Source organism: Oncorhynchus clarkii, chromosome 6, assembly GCF_045791955.1.
Source record: "Oncorhynchus clarkii lewisi isolate Uvic-CL-2024 chromosome 6, UVic_Ocla_1.0, whole genome shotgun sequence".
Taxonomy (NCBI): domain Eukaryota; kingdom Metazoa; phylum Chordata; class Actinopteri; order Salmoniformes; family Salmonidae; genus Oncorhynchus; species Oncorhynchus clarkii.
In genome coordinates this window covers 85506849-85526865 of record NC_092152.1, presented here as the reverse complement: position 1 = coordinate 85526865, position 20017 = coordinate 85506849, and the positions used below count along the sequence as shown (strand labels likewise).

The 20017-nt window shown below is 47.6% G+C and overlaps 1 protein-coding gene across 1 annotated transcript in view; it reads right to left on the bottom strand.

The window, feature by feature from the left end:
- Positions 1–20017, bottom strand: part of LOC139412270 (asc-type amino acid transporter 1-like) — an 88318-nt gene that overhangs the window by 33980 nt on the left and 34321 nt on the right. The window contains exons 5-7 of the mRNA XM_071159111.1: positions 13714–13867; positions 10447–10570; positions 5858–5961 (exon numbers count right to left, since the gene is read on the bottom strand). Coding sequence (XP_071015212.1) covers positions 5858–5961; positions 10447–10570; positions 13714–13867 — 382 coding nt within the window. The remainder of the gene's footprint in view (positions 1–5857; positions 5962–10446; positions 10571–13713; positions 13868–20017) is intronic.

The following is a 20017-nucleotide window of genomic DNA, read 5'->3' as shown; positions in this document are numbered from 1 at the left end:
AAACCTCTGACTATATTGGGGTGGTCCCCCGAGGAGAGGTTGAGAACCGCTGACTATATTGGGGTGGTCCCCTGAGGAGAGGTTGAGAACCACTGACTATATTGAGGTGGTCCCCCGAGGAGAGGTTGAGAACCACTGACTATATTGGGGCTGTCCCCTGAGGAGAGGTTGAGAACCATTGACTATATTGGGGTGGTCCCCCGAGAAGAGGTTGAGAACCGCTGACTATATTGGGGTGGTCCCCCGAGGAAGAGGTTGAGAACCACTGACTATATTGGGGTGGTCCCCCGAGGAGAGGTTGAGAACCACTGACTATATTGAGGTGGTCCCCCGAGAAGAGGTTGAGAACCGCTGACTATATTGGGGTGGTCCCCCGAGGAAGAGGTTGAGAACCACTGACTATATTGGGGTGGTCCCCCGAGGAGAGGTTGAGAACCACTGGGCGGCAGGGTAGCCTAGTGGTTAGAGCGTTGAACTAGTAACCGGAAGGTTGTGAGTTCAAACCCCCGAGCTGACAAGGTACAAATCTGTCGTTCTGCCCCTGAACAGGCAGTTAACCCACTGTTCCCAGGCCGTCATTGAAAATAAGAATTTGTTCTTAACTGACTTGCCTGGTTAAATAAAGGTAAAATAAAAAAAATAAAAAAAAATTGAGGTGGTCCCCCGAGGAGAGGTTGCGAACCACTGACTATATTGGGGCGGTCCCCCGAGGAGAGGTTGAGAACCGCTGACTATATTGGGGCGGTCCCCCGAGGAGAGGTTGAGAACCGCTGACTATATTGGGGCGAGGAGAGTGTTGAGAACCGCTGACTATATTGGGGCTGTCCCCTGAGGAGAAGTTGAGAACCGCTGACTATATTGGGGCGGTCCCCCGAGGAGAGGTTGAGAACCGCTGACTATATTGGGGCGAGGAGAGGTTGAGAACCGCTGACTATATTGGGCCGAGGAGAGGTTGAGAACCGCTGACTATATTGAGGTGGTCCCCCGAGGAAGAGGTTGAGAACCGCTGACTATATTGGGGCGAGGAGAGGTTGAGAACCGCTGACTATATTTGGGTGGTCCCCTGAGGAGAGGTTGAGAACCGCTGACTATATTGGGGCGGTCCCCCGAGGAGAGGTTGAGAACCGCTGACTATATTTGGGCTGTCCCCTGAGGAGAAGTTGAGAACCGCTGACTATATTGGGGTGGTCCCCCGAGGAGAGGTTGAGAACCGCTGACTATATTGAGGTGGTCCCCCGAGGAAGAGGTTTAGAACCGCTGACTATATTGGGGTGGTCCCCCGAGGACAGGGTTGAGAACCGCTGACTATATTGGGGTGGTACCCCGAGGAGAGGTTGAGAACCACTGACTATACTGGGGCTGTCCCCCGAGGAGAGGTTGATAACCACTGACTATATTGAGGTGGTTCCCCGAGGAGAGGTTGAGAACCGCTGACTATATTGGGGCGGTCCCCCTGAGGAGAGGTTGAGAACCGCTGACTATATTGGAGCGATCCCCCGAGGAGAGGTTGAGAACCGCTGACTATATTGGGGCGGTCCCCCGAGGAGAGGTTGAGAACCGCTGACTATAATGGGGCGTTCCCCTGAGGAGAGGGTTGAGAACCACTGACAATATTGGGGTGGTCCCCCGAGGAGAGGTTAAGAACCGCTGACTATATTGGGGCGAGGAGAGTGTTGAGAACCGCTGACTATATTGGGGCGAGGAGAGGTTTAGAACCGCTGACTATATTGGGGCGGTCCCCCGAGGAGAGATTGAGAACCGCTGACTATATTGGGGCGTTCCCCTGAGGAGAGGTTGAGAACCGCTGACTATATTGGGGCGTTCCCCTGAGGAGAGGTTTAGAACCGCTGACTATATTGGGGTGAGGAGAGGTTGAGAACCGCTGACTATATTGGGGTGAGGAGAGGTTGAGAAACGCTGACTATATTGAGGTGATCCCCCGAGGAGAGGTTGAGAACCGCTGACTATATTGGGGTGGTCCCCCAAGGAGAGGTTGAGAACCGCTGACTATATTGGGGTGGTCCCCCTGAGGAGAGGTTGAGAACCGCTGACTATATTGGGGTGAGGAGAGGTTGAGAACCGCTGACTATATTGGGGTGAGGAGAGGTTGAGAAACGCTGACTATATTGAGGTGATCCCCCGAGGAGAGGTTGAGAACCGCTGACTATATTGGGGCGGTCCCCCGAGGAGAGGTTGAGAACCGCTGACTATATTGGGGTGGTCCCCCAAGGAGAGGTTGAGAACCGCTGACTATATTGGGGTGGTCCCCCAAGGAGAGGTTGAGAACCGCTGACTATATTGGGGTGGTCCCCCAAGGAGAGGTTGAGAACCGCTGACTATATTGGGGTGGTCCCCCAAGGAGAGGTTGAGAACCGCTGACTATATTGGGGCGGTCCCCCGAGGAGAGGTTGAGAACCGCTGACTATATTGGGGTGGTCCCCCAAGGAGAGGTTGAGAACCGCTGACTATATTGGGGTGGTCCCCCAAGGAGAGGTTGAGAACCGCTGACTATATTGGGGTGGTCCCCCAAGGAGAGGTTGAGAACCGCTGACTATATTGGGGTGGTCCCCTGAGGAGAGGTTGAGAACCACTGACTATATTGGGGTGGTCCCCCGAGGAGAGGTTGAGAACCGCTGACTATATTGGGGCGTTCCCCTGAGGAGAGGTTGAGAACCGCTGACTATATTGAGGTGGTCCCCCGAGGAGAGGTTTAGAACCGCTGACTATATTGAGGTCGTCCCTCGAGGAGAGGTTGAGAACCGCTGACTATATTGGGGCGAGGAGAGGGTTGAGAACCGCTGACTATATTGGGGCGAGTAGAGGTTGAGAACCGCTGACTATATTGGGGTGGTCCCCCGAGGAGAGGTTGAGAACCGCTGACTATATTGGGGCGAGGAGAGGGTTGAGAACCGCTGACTATATTGGGGCGAGGAGAGGTTGAGAACCGCTGACTATATTGGGGTCGTCCCCCGAGGAGAGGTTGAGAACCGCTGACTATATTGGGGTGGTCCCCCGAGGAGAGGTTGAGAACCGCTGACTATATTGGGGTGGTCCCCCGAGGAGAGGTTGAGAACCGTTGACTATATTGGGGCGAGGATAGGTTGAGAACCGCTGGCTATATTGGGGTGGTCCCCTGAAGAGAGGTTGAGAACCGCTGACTATATTGGGGCGGTCCCCTGAGGAGAGGTTGAGAACCGCTGACTATATTGGGGCGAGGAGAGGTTGAGAACCACTGACTATATTGGGGTGGTCCCCCGAGGAGAGGTTGAGAACCACTGACTATATTGGGGTGGTCCCCCGAGGAGAGGTTGAGAACCACTGACTATAATGGGGTGGTCCCCCGAGGAGAGGTTGAGAACCGCTGACTATATTGGGGTGGTCCCCCGAGGAGAGGTTGAGAACCACTGACTATATTGGGGCGAGGAGAGTGTTGAGAACCGCTGACTATATTGGGGCGGTCCCCCGAGGAGAGGTTGAGAACCGCTAACTATATTGGGGCGTTCCCCCGAGGAGAGGTTGAGAACCACTGACTATATTGGGGCGAGGAGAGTGTTGAGAACCGCTGACTATATTGGGGCGGTCCCCCGAGGAGAGGTTGAGAACCGCTAACTATATTGGGGTGGTCCCCTGAGGAGAGGTTGAGAACCACTGACTATATTGGGGTGGTCCCCCGAGGAGAGGTTTAGCACCGCTGACTATATTGGGGTGGTCCCCCGAGGAGAGGTTTAGCACCGCTGACTATATTGGGGTGGTCCCCCGAGGAGAGGGTTTAGAACCGCTGACTATATTGGGGCGGTCCCCCGAGGAGAGGTTGAGAACCGCTGACTATATTGGGGTGAGGAGAGGTTGAGAAACGCTGACTATATTGAGGTGGTCCCCCGAGGAGAGGTTGAGAACCGCTGACTATATTGGGGCGAGGAGAGGTTGAGAACCTCTGACTATATTGGGGTGGTCCCCCGAGGAGAGGTTGAGAACCGCTGACTATATTGGGGCGGTCCCCCTGAGGAGAGGTTGAGAACCGCTGACTATATTGGGGTGGTCCCCCGAGGAGAGGTTGAGAACCACTGACTATATTGAGGTGGTCCCCTGAGGAGAGGTTGAGAACCACTGACTATATTGGGGTGGTCCCCCTGAGGAGAGGTTGAGAACCGCTGACTATATTGGAGCGGTCCCCCGAGGAGAGGTTGAGAACCGCTGACTATATTGGGGCAGTCCCCCGAGGAGAGGTTGAGAACCGCTTACTATATTGGGGCGTCCCCGCTGAGGAGAGGTTGAGAACCGCTGACTATATTGAGGTGGTCCCCCGAGGAGAGGTTGAGAACCGCTGACTATATTGGGGCGGTCCCCTGAGGAGAGGTTGAGAACCGCTGACTATATTGGGGCGGTCCCCCGAGGAGAGGTTGAGAACCGCTGACTATATTGGGGTGGTCCCCTGAGGTGAGGTTGAGAACCACTGACTATATTGGGGCGAGGAGAGTGTTGAGAACCGCTGACTATATTGGGGCGTTCCCCCGAGGAGAGGTTGAGAACCACTGACTATATTGGGGTGGTCCCATGAGGAGAGGGTTGAGAACCGCTGACTATATTGGGGCTGTCCCCTGAGGAGAGGTTTAGAACCACTGACTATATTGGGGTGGTCCCCTGAGGAGAGGTTGAGAACCACTGACTATATTGGGGCTGTCCCCTGAGGAGAGGTTGAGAAACACTGACTATATTGGGGCGGTCCCCCGAGGTGAGGTTGAGAACCGCTGACTATATTGGGGCGAGGAGAGGTTGAGAACCGCTGACTATATTGGGGTGGTCCCCCGAGGAGAGGTTGAGAACCGCTGACTATATTGGGGCGAGGAGAGGTTGAGAACCGCTGACTATATTGAGGTGGTCCCCCGAGGAGAGGTTGAGAACCACTGACTATATTGAAGTGGTCCCCTGAGGAGAGGTTGAGAACCACTGACTATATTGGGGTGGTCCCCCTGAGGAGAGGTTGAGAACCGCTGACTATATTGGAGCGGTCCCCCGAGGAGAGGTTGAGAACCGCTGACTATATTGGGGCAGTCCCCCGAGGAGAGGTTGAGAACCGCTTACTATATTGGGGCGTCCCCGCTGAGGAGAGGTTGAGAACCGCTGACTATATTGAGGTGGTCCCCCGAGGAGAGGTTGAGAACCGCTGACTATATTGGGGCGGTCCCCTGAGGAGAGGTTGAGAACCGCTGACTATATTGGGGCGGTCCCCCGAGGAGAGGTTGAGAACCGCTGACTATATTGTGGCGTTCCCCCGAGGAGAGGTTGAGAACCACTGACTATATTGGGGTGGTCCCCTGAGGTGAGGTTGAGAACCACTGACTATATTGGGGCGAGGAGAGTGTTGAGAACCGCTGACTATATTGGGGCGTTCCCCCGAGGAGAGGTTGAGAACCACTGACTATATTGGGGTGGTCCCATGAGGAGAGGGTTGAGAACCGCTGACTATATTGGGGCGGTCCCCTGAGGAGAGGTTTAGAACCACTGACTATATTGGGGTGGTCCCCTGAGGAGAGGTTGAGAACCACTGACTATATTGGGGCTGTCCCCTGAGGAGAGGTTGAGAAACACTGACTATATTGGGGCGGTCCCCCGAGGAGAGGTTGAGAACCGCTGACTATATTGGGGCGAGGAGAGGTTGAGAACCGCTGACTATATTGGGGTGGTCCCCCGAGGAGAGGTTGAGAACCGCTGACTATATTGGGGCGAGGAGAGGTTGAGAACCGCTGACTATATTGAGGTGGTCCCCCGAGGAGAGGTTGAGAACCACTGACTATATTGAGGTGGTCCCCTGAGGAGAGGTTGAGAACCACTGACTATATTATGAGACTATTAGTACCTGGATGAAGTGAAGAGATAGCCGTTGATTCCTCCGAATGTAGACAGAGCTACAGAGATGGGCATCACCCAGGAGAATACGCCCAGCAACTTCTCACCAAATGTCTGTAGAAAACCATTCAACAATCATTAAACAACCTTTAAAAAACAAACAAACAAAAAAACAACAACCACAGAAAGTTAACTGTTAAATAACCATATTTATTTGTTTATTATGGATCCTCATTAGCTTTTACAGAAGCTGCAGCTACTCTTCCTGGGGTTTATTATGGATCCTCATTAGCTTTTACAGAAGCTGCAGCTACTCTTCCTGGGGTTTATTATGGATCCTCATTAGCTTTTACAGAAGCAGCGGCTACTCTTCCTGGGGTTTATTATGGATCCTCATTAGCTTTTACAGAAGCAGCAGCTACTCTTCCTGGGGTTTATTATGGATCCCCATTAGTTCCTGTCTAGGCAGCAGCTACTCTTCCTGGGGTTTATTATGGATCCCCATTAGTTCCTGTTGCCAAGGCAGCAGCTACTCTTCCTGGGTTTACTATGGATCCCCATTAGTTCCTGCAAAGGCAGCAGCTACTCTTCCTGGGGATTATTATGGGTCCCCATTAGTTCCTGTTGCAAAGGCAGCAGCTACTCTTCCTGGGGTTTATTATGGATCCCCATTAGTTCCTGTTGTCAAGGCAGCAGCTACTCTTCCTGGGGTTTATTATGGATCCCCATTAGTTCCTGTCTAGGCAGCAGCTACTCTTCCTGGGGTTTATTATGGATCCCCATTAGTTCCTGTCTAGGCAGCAGCTACTCTTCCTGGGGTTTATTATGGATCTCCTTTAGTTCCTGCCAAGGCAGCAGCTACTCTTCCTGGGGTTTATTATGGATCCCCATTAGTTCCTGCCAAGGCAGCAGCTACTCTTCCTGGGGTTTATTATGGATCCCCATTAGTTCCTGTCAAGGCAGCAGCTACTCTTCCTGGGGTTTATTATGGATCCCCATTAGTTCCTGTTGCCAAGGCAGCAGCTACTCTACCTGGGGTTTATTATGGATCCCCATTAGTTCCTGTCTAGGCAGCAGCTACTCTTCCTGGGGTTTATTATGGATCCCCATTAGTTCCTGTCTAGGCAGCAGCTACTCTTCCTGGGGTTTATTATGGATCCCCATTAGTTCCTGTCTAGGCAGCAGCTACACTTCCTGGGGTTTATTATGGATCTCCTTTAGTTCCTGCCAAGGCAGCAGCTACTCTTCCTGGGGTTTATTATGGATCCCCATTAGTTCCTGTCAAGGCAGCAGCTACTCTTCCTGGGGTTTATTATGGATCCCCATTAGTTCCTGTCAAGGCAGCAGCTACTCTTCCTGGGGTTTATTATGGATCCCCATTAGTTCCTGTTGCCAAGGCAGCAGCTACTCTACCTGGGGTTTATTATGGATCCCCATTAGTTCCTGTTGCCAAGGCAGCAGCTACTCTTCCTGGGGTTTATTATGGATCCCCATTAGTTCCTGTTGCCAAGGCAGCAGCTACTCTTCCTGTGGTTTATTATGGATCCCCATTAGTTCCTGTTGCCAAGGCAGCAGCTACTCTTCCTGGGGTTTATTATGGATCCCCATTAGTTCCTGTTGCCAAGGTAGCAGCTACTCTTCCTGCGGTTTATTATGGATCCCCATTAGTTCCTGCCTAGGCAGCAGCTACTCTTCCTGGGGTTTATTATGGATCCCCATTAGTTCATGCCAAGGCAGCAGCTACTCTTCCTGGGGTTTATTATGGATCCCCATTAGTTCCTGTCAAGGCAGCAGCCACTCTTCCTGGGGTTTATTATGGATCCCCATTAGTTCCTGCCAAGGCAGCAGCTACTCTTCTTGGGGTTTATTATGGATCCCCATTAGTTCCTGTTGCCAAGGTAGCAGCTATTCTTCTTGGGGTTTATTATGGATCCCCATTAGTTCCTGTTGCCAAGGCAGCAGCTACTCTTCCTGGGGTTTATTATGGATCCCCATTAGTTCCTGTTGCCAAGGCAGCAGCAACTCTTCCTGGGGTTTATTATGGATCCCCATTAGTTCCTGTCAAGGCAGCAGCCACTCTTCCTGGGGTTTATTATGGATCCCCATTAGTTCCTGCCAAGGCAGCAGCTACTCTTCCTGGGGTTTATTATGGATCCCCATTAGTTCCTGTTGCCAAGACAGCAGCTACTCTTCCTGGGGTTTATTATGGATCCCCATTAGTTCCTGTCAAGGCAGCAGCCACTCTTCCTGCGGTTTATTATGGATCCCCATTAGTTCCTGCCAAGGCAGCAGCTACTCTTCCTGGGGTTTATTATGGATCCCCATTAGTTCCTGTTGCCAAGGTAGCAGCTACTCTTCCTGGGGTTTATTATGGATCCCCATTAGTTCCATGTAATAAAACACCTGGACAAAAAGGAACACCTACGTGAGAATGCTGTTCACTGACAACAGCTCCATAGTGCCCTCAAAGCTCAGACCCTGGCATTAAACACCTCCCTCTGCAACTGGATCCTGGACTTCCTTATGGGCCGCACCCAGGTGGTGAAGGTAAGCAACAACACATCTGCCACACTGATCCTCAACACAGGGGCCCCTCGGGGGTGCGTGCTTAGTCCCCTCCTGTACTTCCTGTTTACTCATGATTGAGTGGCCAAGCACGACTCCAACACCATCATTAAGTTTGCCGACGACACAACAGTGGTAGGCCCGATCACCGACAACGATGAGACAGCCAATAGGAAGGAGGTCAAAGACGTGGCCGTGTGGTGCCAGGACAACAACCTCTCCCTCAATGTGATCAAGACAAAGGAGATGATTGTGGACTAAAGGAAAAGGAGGACCGAGCACACGCCCCCATTCTCATCAACCGGGCAGTAGTAGAACAGGTTGAGAGCTTCAAGTTCCTTGGTGTCCACATCACCAACAAACTATCATGGTCCAAACACACCAAGACAGTCATGAACAGGTCACGACAAAGCCTATTCCCCCTCAGGAGACTGAAAAGACTTGGCATGTGTCCTCAGATCCTCAAAAAGTTTTACAACTCCACCATCGAGAGCATCACCGCCTGGTATTGCAACTGCTCGGCCTCCGACCGCAAGGCGCTTCAAAGGGTAGTGCGTACGGCCCAGTACATCACCGGGGCCAAGGTACTACAGAGGGTAGTGCGTACGGCCCAGTACATCACCGGGGCCAAGGCACTACAGAGGGTAGTGCGTATGGCCCAGTACCTCACCGGGGCCAAGCCTCCTGCCATCCAGGACCTCTATATCAGGCGGTGTCAGAGGAAGGCCCTATAAATTGCCAAAGACTCCAGCCACCCTATAGCCATAGACTGTTCTCTCTGCTACCGCACGGCAAGCGGTACCGGAGCGCCAAGTCTGGAGCCAACAGGACCCTGAACAGCTTCTCCCTCCAAGCCATCAGACTGATCAATAGTTAGTTAGATAGTTGACCAATAGTTACCCAGACTATCTGCACTGACGCTTGTCTATTATCTATCCCTACCTACAATATACTGCTGTTACTGTCTATTACCTATCCTTTACCCCTACCTACAGTATACTGCTGTTACTGTCTATTATCTATCCTTTACCCCTACCTACAGTATACTGCTGTTACTGTCTATTATCTATCCTTTACCCCTACCTACAGCATACTGCTGTTACTGTCTATTACCTTTCCTGTTGCTTAGTCACTTTATTCCTAGTTATATGTACATACCTACCTCAATTACCTCGTACCCCTGCACATTGACTCAGTACTGGTACTTCCTGTATATAGCCATGTTATTATCTACCTCGTACCCCTGCACATTGACTCAGTACTGGTACTTCCTGTATATAGCCATGTTATTACCTCAGTACTTGTACTTCCTGTGTATAGCCATGTTATTACCTGGTACTTCCTGTATATAGCCATGTTATTACCTCAGTACTTGTACTTCCTGTATATAGACATGTTATTACCTGGTACTTCCTGTATATAGCCATGTTATTACCTGGTACTTCCTGTATATAGCCATGCTATTACCTGGTACTTCCTGTATATGGCCATGCTATTACCTGGTACTTCCTGTATATAGCCATGCTATTACCTGGTACTTCCTGTATATAGCCATGTTATTACCTGGTACTTCCTGTATATAGCCATGCTATTACCTGGTACTTCCTGTATATAGCCATGCTATTACCTGGTACTTCCTGTATATAGCCATGTTATTACCTCAGTACTGGTACTCCCTGTATATAGCCATGTTATTACCTCAGTACTGGTACTTCCTGTATATAGCCATGTTATTACCTGGTACTTCCTGTATATAGCCATGTTATTACCTGGTACTTTCTGTATATAGCCATGTTATTACCTCAGTACTGGTACTTCCTGTATATAGCCATGTTATTACCTGGTACTTCCTGTATATAGCCATGTTATTACCTCAGTACTGGTACTTCCTGTATATAGCCATGTTATTACCTGGTACTTCCTGTATATAGGCGTATTATTGTTACTCATTGTGTATTTATTATGACTTCATTATTAAGTGTTATAACGTTTCTATTATTTTATTTACAGATTAATTAATTAATGAATTCTCACCACGGCCACGGCGTTGGATGCCAACAGCTCTTCGGGGGTCATGGAGGAGAAGTATGCAATGTTGGTCAGAGTGTAGACTAACGTCACCAGGGGAATGGATATGTAGATAGCCCGGGGCAGGTTCCTGAGATAAGAGACATATTTTACAGTAATATACCAGGTTCCTGTAAAACAGTACATTATATTACAGTAATATGTAGATAGCCTGGGGCAGGTTCCTGAGATAAGAGACATATTTTACAGTAATATAGTATTGTAATAATATATTACAGTAATATAGTATTGTAATAATATATTACAGTAATATGTAGATGGCTGGGGCAGGTTCCTGAGATAAGATACATATTTTACAGTAATATACCAGGTTCCTGTAAAACAGTACATTATATTACAGTAATATAGTACTGTAATAATATATTACAGTAATATGTAGATGGCTGGGGGCAGGTTCCTGAGATAAGAGACATATTTTACAGTAATATACCAGGTTCCTGTAAAACAGTACATTATATTACAGTAATATGTAGATAGCCCGGGGCAGGTTCCTGAGATAAGAGACATATGTTACAGTAATATACCAGCTTCCTTTAAAACAGTACATTATATTACAGTAATATGTAGATAGCCCGGGGCAGGTTCCTGAGATAAGAGACATATTTTACAGTAATATACCAGGTTCCTGTAAAACAGTACATTATATTACAGTAATATGGTACTGTAATAATATTTTACAGTAATATGTAGATGACTGGGGGCAGGTTCCTAGAGTAACAGGTAACATATTACAATAAAATGTCATGACACTGGCAGTCAGCAATAACAGGAACATGTTACATATTGAAAAGCATTTGTAAATAACAATGACTTGTGACAGTCAACTCAGTAGACAGTCAACTCATTAGACAGCAGTGAGACAGTCAACTCATTAGACAGCAGTGAGACAGTCAACTCATTAGACAGCAGTGAGACAGTCAACCCATTAGACAGCAGTGAGACAGTCAACTCATTAGACAGCAGTGAGACAGTCAACTCATTAGACAGCAGTGAGACAGTCAACTCATTAGACAGCAGTGAGACAGTCAACTCATTAGACAGCAGTGAGACAGTCAACTCATTAGACAGCAGTGAGACAGTCAACTCATTAGACAGCAGTGAGACAGTCAACTCATTAGACAACAGTGAGACAGTCAACTCATTAGACAGCAGTGAGACAGTCAACTCATTAGACAGCAGTGAGACATTCAACTCATTAGACAGCAGTGAGACAGTCAACTCATTAGACAGCAGTGAGACAGTCAACCCATTAGACAGCAGTGAGACATTCAACTCATTAGACAGCAGTGAGACAGTCAACCCATTAGACAGCAGTGAGATAGTCAACCCATTAGACAGTCAACCCATTAGACAGCAGTGAGACAGTCAACTCATTAGACAGTCAACTCATTAGACAACAGTGAGACAGTCAACCCATTAGACAGCAGTGAGACACTAAACTCATTAGGCAGCAGTGAGACAGTCAACCCATTAGACAGCAGTGAGACAGTCAACTCATTAGACAGCAGTCAGACAGTCAACTCATTAGACAGCAGTGAGACAGTCAACCCATTAGACAGCAGTGAGACAGTCAACCCATAAGACAGTCAACCCATTAGACAGTAGTGAGACAGTCAACTCATTAGACAGTCAACTCATTAGACAACAGTGAGACAGTCAACCCATTAGACAGCAGTGAGACACTAAACTCATTAGGCAGCAGTGAGACAGTCAACTCATTAGACAGCAGTCAGACAGTCAACTCATTAGACAGCAGTGAGACAGTCAACCCATTAGACAGCAGTGAGACAGTCAACCCATTAAACAGTCAACCCATTAGACAGCAGTGAGACAGTCAACTCATTAGACAGTCAACTCATTAGACAACAGTGAGACAGTCAACCCATTAGACAGCAGTGAGACACTAAACTCATTAGGCAGCAGTGAGACAGTCAACCCATTAGACAGCAGTGAGACAGTCAACTCATTAGACAGCAGTGAGACAGTCAACTCATTAGACAGCAGTGAGACAGTCAACCCATTAGACAGTCAACCCATTAGTCAGCAGTGAGACAGTCAACCCATTAGACAGCAGTGAGACAGTCAACCCATTAGACAGCAGTGAGACAGTCAACCCATTAGACAGCAGTGAGACAGTAAAGTTAATTAATATAATCTGAGCATTGGAAGCAATAAGGAAACTGCCACAACATGACCACACGTAAAGTCCATATATTAATGTATGACAACAGGTGCTCTTCCACTTTCCACCACTAGATGGCGATATGACGACACAGTTCGTTGCGCTCCGATTCTCCACCCTTCTCTTGAAGTGTGCACTTGGAAAATTCGCTTCAGCTAATGTTTAGAACAGACCAATGCTTTGAAATTCATAACAGGGAGTGTGCAAGCGCACACCTTGTTAGAAGGGTAAATAATTGGGACGTAGCCTACATCTAGAGATCTAGAGGTCTATCCTGATTAAATTGGGACGCAACCTACATCTAGAGGTCTATCCTGATTAAATTGGGACGTAACCTACATCTAGAGGTCTAGAGGTCTATCCTGATTAAATTGGGACGTAACCTACATCTAGAGGTCTAGAGGTCTATCCTGATTAAATTGGGACGCAGCCTTCATCTAGAGGTCTAGAGGTCTATCCTGATTAAATTGGGACGCAGCCTACATCTAGAGGTCTAGAGGTCTATCCTGATTAAATTGGGACGCATCCTAAATCTAGAGATCTATCCTGATTAAATTGGGACGCAGCCTACATCTAGAGATCTATCCTGATTAAATTTGGACGTAGCCTACATTTAGAGGTCTATCCTGATTAAATTGGGACGCATCCTAAATCTAGAGATCTATCCTGATTAAATTGGGATGCATCCTAAATCTAGAGATCTATCCTGATTAAATTGGGACGCATCCTAAATCTAGAGATCTATCCTGATTAAATTGGGACGCACCCTAAATCTAGAGATCTATCCTGATTAAATTGGGACGCATCCTAAATCTAGAGATCTATCCTGATTAAATTGGGACGCACCCTAAATCTAGAGATCTATCCTGATTAAATTGGGACGCATCCTAAATCTAGAGATCTATCCTGATTAAATTGGGACGCATCCTAAATCTAGAGATCTATCCTGATTAAATTGGGACGCATCCTAAATCTAGAGATCTATCCTGATTAAATTGGGACGCTCCCTAAATCTAGAGATCTATCCTTACTTGCGTGGCTCGACCACCTCCTCAGTGACGTAGTTCAGGAAGTTCCAGCCGCTGAAGGCGAAGGAGGCCTGGAGGAAAGCCAGAGCTATCTGACCGACAGACGGGTCCCGTGTGAACTCAAACGCCTGACTGGGTCTCAGAGCATCATAGTGACCTGGTGGGAGGGAGACAGAGAGAGAGAGAGAGAGGTGGGAGGGAGAGAGACAGAGAGATGGACAGAGAGAGAGAGAGAGACAGAGAGAGAGAGAGATAGAGAGAGAGAGATGGAGATAGAGAGAGACAGAGAGAGAGAGAGAGAGAGAGAGAGAGAGAGAGAGATAGAGAGACTAGATTAAGATTTTACTAATGAGGATTGCTTCTGTAATAACACACACACACACACACACACACACCATCATCATCACCACCAGCCCTCAGTCGAAAGAGGCAGCAACTACAGTAGTGATTCAACATGTGTCCAGACGGAGAGATGGCCAGTATCCGATGGGGCTTGTTACAATCTGGGACATGATTCCAGACAGACTACTTCCTGATACACAGTGTTTAATGGCAGACAGACTACTTCCTGATACACAGTGTTTAATGGCAGACAGACTACTTCCTGATACACAGTGTTTAATGGCAGACAGACTACTTCCTGATACACAGTGTTTAATAGCAGACAGACTACTTCCTGATACACAGTGTTTAATGGCAGACAGACTACTTCCTGATACACAGTGTTTAATAGCAGACAGACTACTTCCTGATACACAGTGTTTAATGGCAGACAGACTACTTCCTGATACACAGTGTTTAATGGCAGACAGACTACTTCCTGATACACAGTGTTTAATGGCAGACAGATACTCCCTGATACACAGTGTTTAATAGCAGACAGACTACTTCCTGATACACAGTGTTTAATGGCAGACAGACTACTTCCTGATACACAGTGTTTAATGGCAGACAGACTACTTCCTGATACACAGTGTTTAATAGCAGACAGATACTCCCTGATACACAGTGTTTAATAGCAGACAGACTACTTCCTGATACACAGTGTTTAATAGCAGACAGACTACTTCCTGATACACAGTGTTTAATAGCAGACAGACTACTTCCTGATACACAGTGTTTAATAGCAGACAGATACTCCCTGATACACAGTGTTTAATGGCAGACAGACTACTTCCTGATACACAGTGTTTAATGGCAGACAGACTACTTCCTGATACACAGTGTTTAATGGCAGACAGACTACTTCCTGATACACAGTGTTTAATGGCAGACAGACTACTTCCTGATACACAGTGTTTAATGGCAGACAGACTACTTCCTGATACACAGTGTTTAATGGCAGACAGACTACTTCCTGATACACAGTGTTTAATAGCAGACAGACTACTTCCTGATACACAGTGTTTAATGGCAGACAGACTACTTCCTGATACACAGTGTTTAATGGCAGACAGACTACTTCCTGATACACAGTGTTTAATAGCAGACAGATACTCCCTGATACACAGTGTTTAATAGCAGACAGACTACTTCCTGATACACAGTGTTTAATGGCAGACAGACTACTTCCTGATACACAGTGTTTAATGGCAGACAGACTACTTCCTGATACACAGTGTTTAATGGCAGACAGACTACTTCCTGATACACAGTGTTTAATGGCAGACAGACTACTTCCTGATACACAGTGTTTAATAGCAGACAGACTACTTCCTGATACACAGTGTTTAATAGCAGACAGACTACTTCCTGATACACAGTGTTTAATGGCAGACAGACTACTTCCTGATACACAGTGTTTAATGGCAGACAGACTACTTCCTGATACACAGTGTTTAATGGCAGACAGACTACTTCCTGATACACAGTGTTTAATGGCAGACAGACTACTTCCTGATACACAGTGTTTAATGGCAGACAGACTACTTCCTGATACACAGTGTTTAATGGCAGACAGACTACTTCCTGATACACAGTGTTTAATGGCAGACAGACTACTTCCTGATACACAGTGTTTAATGGCAGACAGACTACTTCCTGATACACAGTGTTTAATGGCAGACAGACTACTTCCTGATACACAGTGTTTAATGGCAGACAGACTACTTCCTGATACACAGTGTTTAATGGCAGACAGACTACTTCCTGATACACAGTGTTTAATGGCAGACAGACTACTTCCTGATACACAGTGTTTAATGGCAGACAGATCACAGTGTTTAATGGCAGACAGATCACAGTGTTTAATGGCAGACAGATCACACAGTGTTTAATGGTAGACAGATCACACAGTGTTTAATGGCAGACAGATCACACAGTGTTTAATGGCAGACAGATCACACAGTGTTTAATGGCAGACAGATCACACAGTGTTTAATTGGAAGACAGATCACACAGTGTTTAATGGCAGACAGATCACACAGTGTTTAATGGCAGACAGATCACAGTGTTTAATGGCAGACAGATCACACAGTGTTTAATGGCAGACAGATCACACAGTGTTTAATGGCAGACAGATCACACAGTGTTTAATTGGAAGACAGATCACACCGTGTTTAATGGCAGACAGATCACACAGTGTTTAATGGCAGACAGATCACAGTGTTTAATGGCAGACAGATCACACAGTGTTTAATGGGAAGACAGATCACACAGTGTTTAATTGGAAGACAGATCACACAGTGTTTAATTGGCAGACAGATCACACAGTGTTTAATGGCAGACAGAGCACACAGTGTTTAATGGCAGACAGATCACACAGTGTTTAATTGGCAGACAGATCACACAGTGTTTAATGGCAGACAGATCACAGTGTTTAATGGCAGACAGATCACACAGTGTTTAATGGCAGACAGATCACACAGTGTTTAATGGCAGACAGATCACACAGTGTTTAATTGGAAGACAGATCACACCGTGTTTAATGGCAGACAGATCACACAGTGTTTAATGGCAGACAGATCACAGTGTTTAATGGCAGACAGATCACACAGTGTTTAATGGGAAGACAGATCACACAGTGTTTAATTGGAAGACAGATCACACAGTGTTTAATTGGCAGACAGATCACACAGTGTTTAATGGCAGACAGAGCACACAGTGTTTAATGGCAGACAGATCACACAGTGTTTAATTGGCAGACAGATCACACAGTGTTTAATGTCAGACAGATCACACAGTGTTTAATGGCAGACAGATCACACAGTGTTTAATTGGCAGACAGATCACACAGTGTTTAATGGCAGACAGATCACACAGTGTTTAATGGCAGACAGATCACACAGTGTTTAATGGGAAGACAGATCACACAGTGTTTAATGGCAGACAGATCACACAGTGTTTAATGGCAGACACATCACAGTGTTTAATGGCAGACAGATCAGTGTTTAATGGCAGACAGATCACACAGTTGGACTGATGTGATATATAAAAGGGAGCACGCTCGGCTCACACTTTGTCTCTCTCTGGTTTCTACGATTCTTTCCCATGTCAGTCTGGAAGATTAGCTGAGACAACAGAACTTCTATTGGGTCACGAACGCTGCCTCTCTGGCTGCCTAAAATCCAGCCCAAACCGCATGAGGTCCAATGTCTATATGTTTGTGTCAGATCCCGAACGCTGCCTCTCTAAAGCCTTGTTCTACACTGCATGTTTTAGTGTTTTGGTGCTCAAATCAGTTTGGTTTTTCAAAATCCGTTTTGGAACACCGACTACTGTCCAAACAGGAAGTTACAAAGAGACCAAAATCAGAGTTGCTGTGTGTTCAGACTGTAGTAATTTGCTGTAACATGCTTACGCTAGTTGTCACGGTAACGGCGGGTGTGTGTGTGTGTGTGCAGTGGTGTTGGCCAATTGGTGGTTGTGCTTCCTCTCAGGTCAGACGTTGGTATGTGACAAGCTAAGGTGACAACAATGTCCGCCACGGACGTTTCCCAGGATTCTTTGCACATTCACAATCACGGTGTAAGAACTTTAAAAAAAAACGGTCCTATTTTTTTGTTTGTTGGCAAACCGCAACAGTCAACTAGCTCTCTAGCTAGTTGTTTAGTTTGCTAGCACACATTCACTCCTTTGTTTGTAAACAATGAACAAGCTAGTTAGCTACCATGTGTTCTTGTTAAACTGTAAACAGAGTAACTAGCGACTGACAAGATATGCCAAAAACAAAAACTAAACTAAAAACTAAAACTAAAATCTAAATATCACTTGAGGGATAATAAATCAGATTTGATCGTTCAGATAGAAGTCGCACGGCCAGGAATCAGATCTGTATCTGATTTCAAACCATTATAAATGTGGTTTGAAATGTGGCTTGAAATATCTGATTCCATGTGCTTTTTGGCTGTTCAGACTGCAAATCATGTATGCAAAACAAATATGATTGAGTCACTTCAAACTGCTAGTGTACAAGGCTAAACTACCTCCACCTGCATCTCTCCGCCTACCTCTCTCCGCCTGCATCCCTCCGCCTGCCTCTCTCTCTCCGTCTGCATCTCTCCGCCTGCCTCTCTCTCTCCGCCTGCCTCTCTCCGCCTGCCTCTCTCCGTCTGCCTCTCTCCGCCTGCCTCTCTCTCTCCGCCTGCCTCTCTCTCTCCGCCTGCCTCTCTCTCTCCGCCTGCCTCTCTCTCTCCGCCTGCCTCTCTCTCTCCGCCTGCCTCTCTCTCTCCGCCTGCCTCTCTCTCTCCGCCTGCCTCTCTCTCTCCGCCTGCCTCTCTCCGTCTGCATCTCTCCGCCTGCCTCTCTCCGCCTGCCTCTCTCCGCCTGCCTCTCTCCGCCTGCCTCTCTCTGCCTGCCTCTCTCCGCCTGCCTCTCTCCGCCTGCCTCTAACCCTCCCCAAACTGGACAGGGCCCAGTGACTGTATGATAGTGATAGGGATAGGGCTAACTAGACAGTTAGATAGTCAATTTCCCCTTTTCATCTCCCACCTCTACGGGGCAGCAGCCACCAGGCCAGGAGTTTAATCTCCCAGATGCCACCAGGCCAGGAGTTTCATCTCCCAGCAGCCACCAGGCCAGGAGTTTCATCTCCCAGCAGCCACCAGGCCGGGAGTTTCATCTCCCAGCAGCCACCAGGTCAGGAGCAGGAGGGAGCAGAGGAAGGGTTGTTAAGGGTGTGATCACTCCCAGGTGATTATTGATCTGAGAAGCTGATTGATGGAAGCCTCCTGACGTGGCAGGATTCATATTGGATGTTAGTTTTCTTTTGGACAGGATCAGATCTGCCTGTTGTATAATATCGTTTTGTCAACCATTTGAACATTGATAAGCTGCTTGGTTTCAGCTGAACTCCCCTGGACTCCTGGTAAGTCATCTCCTTCATCTACACCAGGGGTTAGTAAGACTCTCTGTGATTCAGGCGTCTGTAACAGTAGCGTCAAAGATGTTTATAACTAACCCAAGATAGAGCACAGCCTGTCGTTTCCAATGGGAGTAAATTAATCATAGTGGGCAGAACAAGTAAGGAGGTGGGCAGAGCCAAGCATGAGGAGTTAGCGAGATTCTATTGGTGCATTCTAGCATGTATTTGCATATTTCTGTTAGGGAACGCCTACTTTGTGAAGTGAGCGTGTGTGAAATAACTCAATTCGCCCTTTTTCGCTCTTTCTGAAGAACTCAATTTTTTAAAACTTTGACAAAGAGTAAAGTCTACAAAACGTAGTCCACTCTGTTCATAACAGACTAGAGTTTTGGAAACAAAAAAAAAAACGTATTGAGATCAAATGTTTAATCAATAATAAAATGTCAGCCAATGAAAGAATGTCAGCCAAAATAACATCTCACGCCATCTTTTCCCCACTGCCAGCCACTGGACTTCCTCTCATCACCATCTTTCCCCCACTGCCAGCCACTGGGCTTCCTCTCATCACCATATTTCCCCCACTGCCAGCCACTGGGCTTCCTCTCATCACCATCTTTCCCCCACTGCCAGCCACTGGACTTCCTCTCATCACCATCTTTCCCCCACTGCCAGCCACTGGGCTTCCTCTCATCACCATCTTTCCCCCACTGCCAGCCACTGGACTTCCTCTCATCACCATCTTTCCCCCACTACCAGCCACTGGGCTTCCTCTCATCACCATCTTTTCCCAGCTACCAGCCACTGGACTTCCTCTCATCACCATCTTTCCCCCACTGCCAGCCACTGGACTTCCTCTCATCACCATCTTTCCCCCACTGCCAGCCACTGGGCTTCCTCTCATCACCATCTTTTCCCAGCTACCAGCCACTGGGCTTCCTCTCATCACCATCTTTCCCCCACTACCAGCCACTGGGCTTCCTCTCATCACCATCTTTTCCCAGCTAC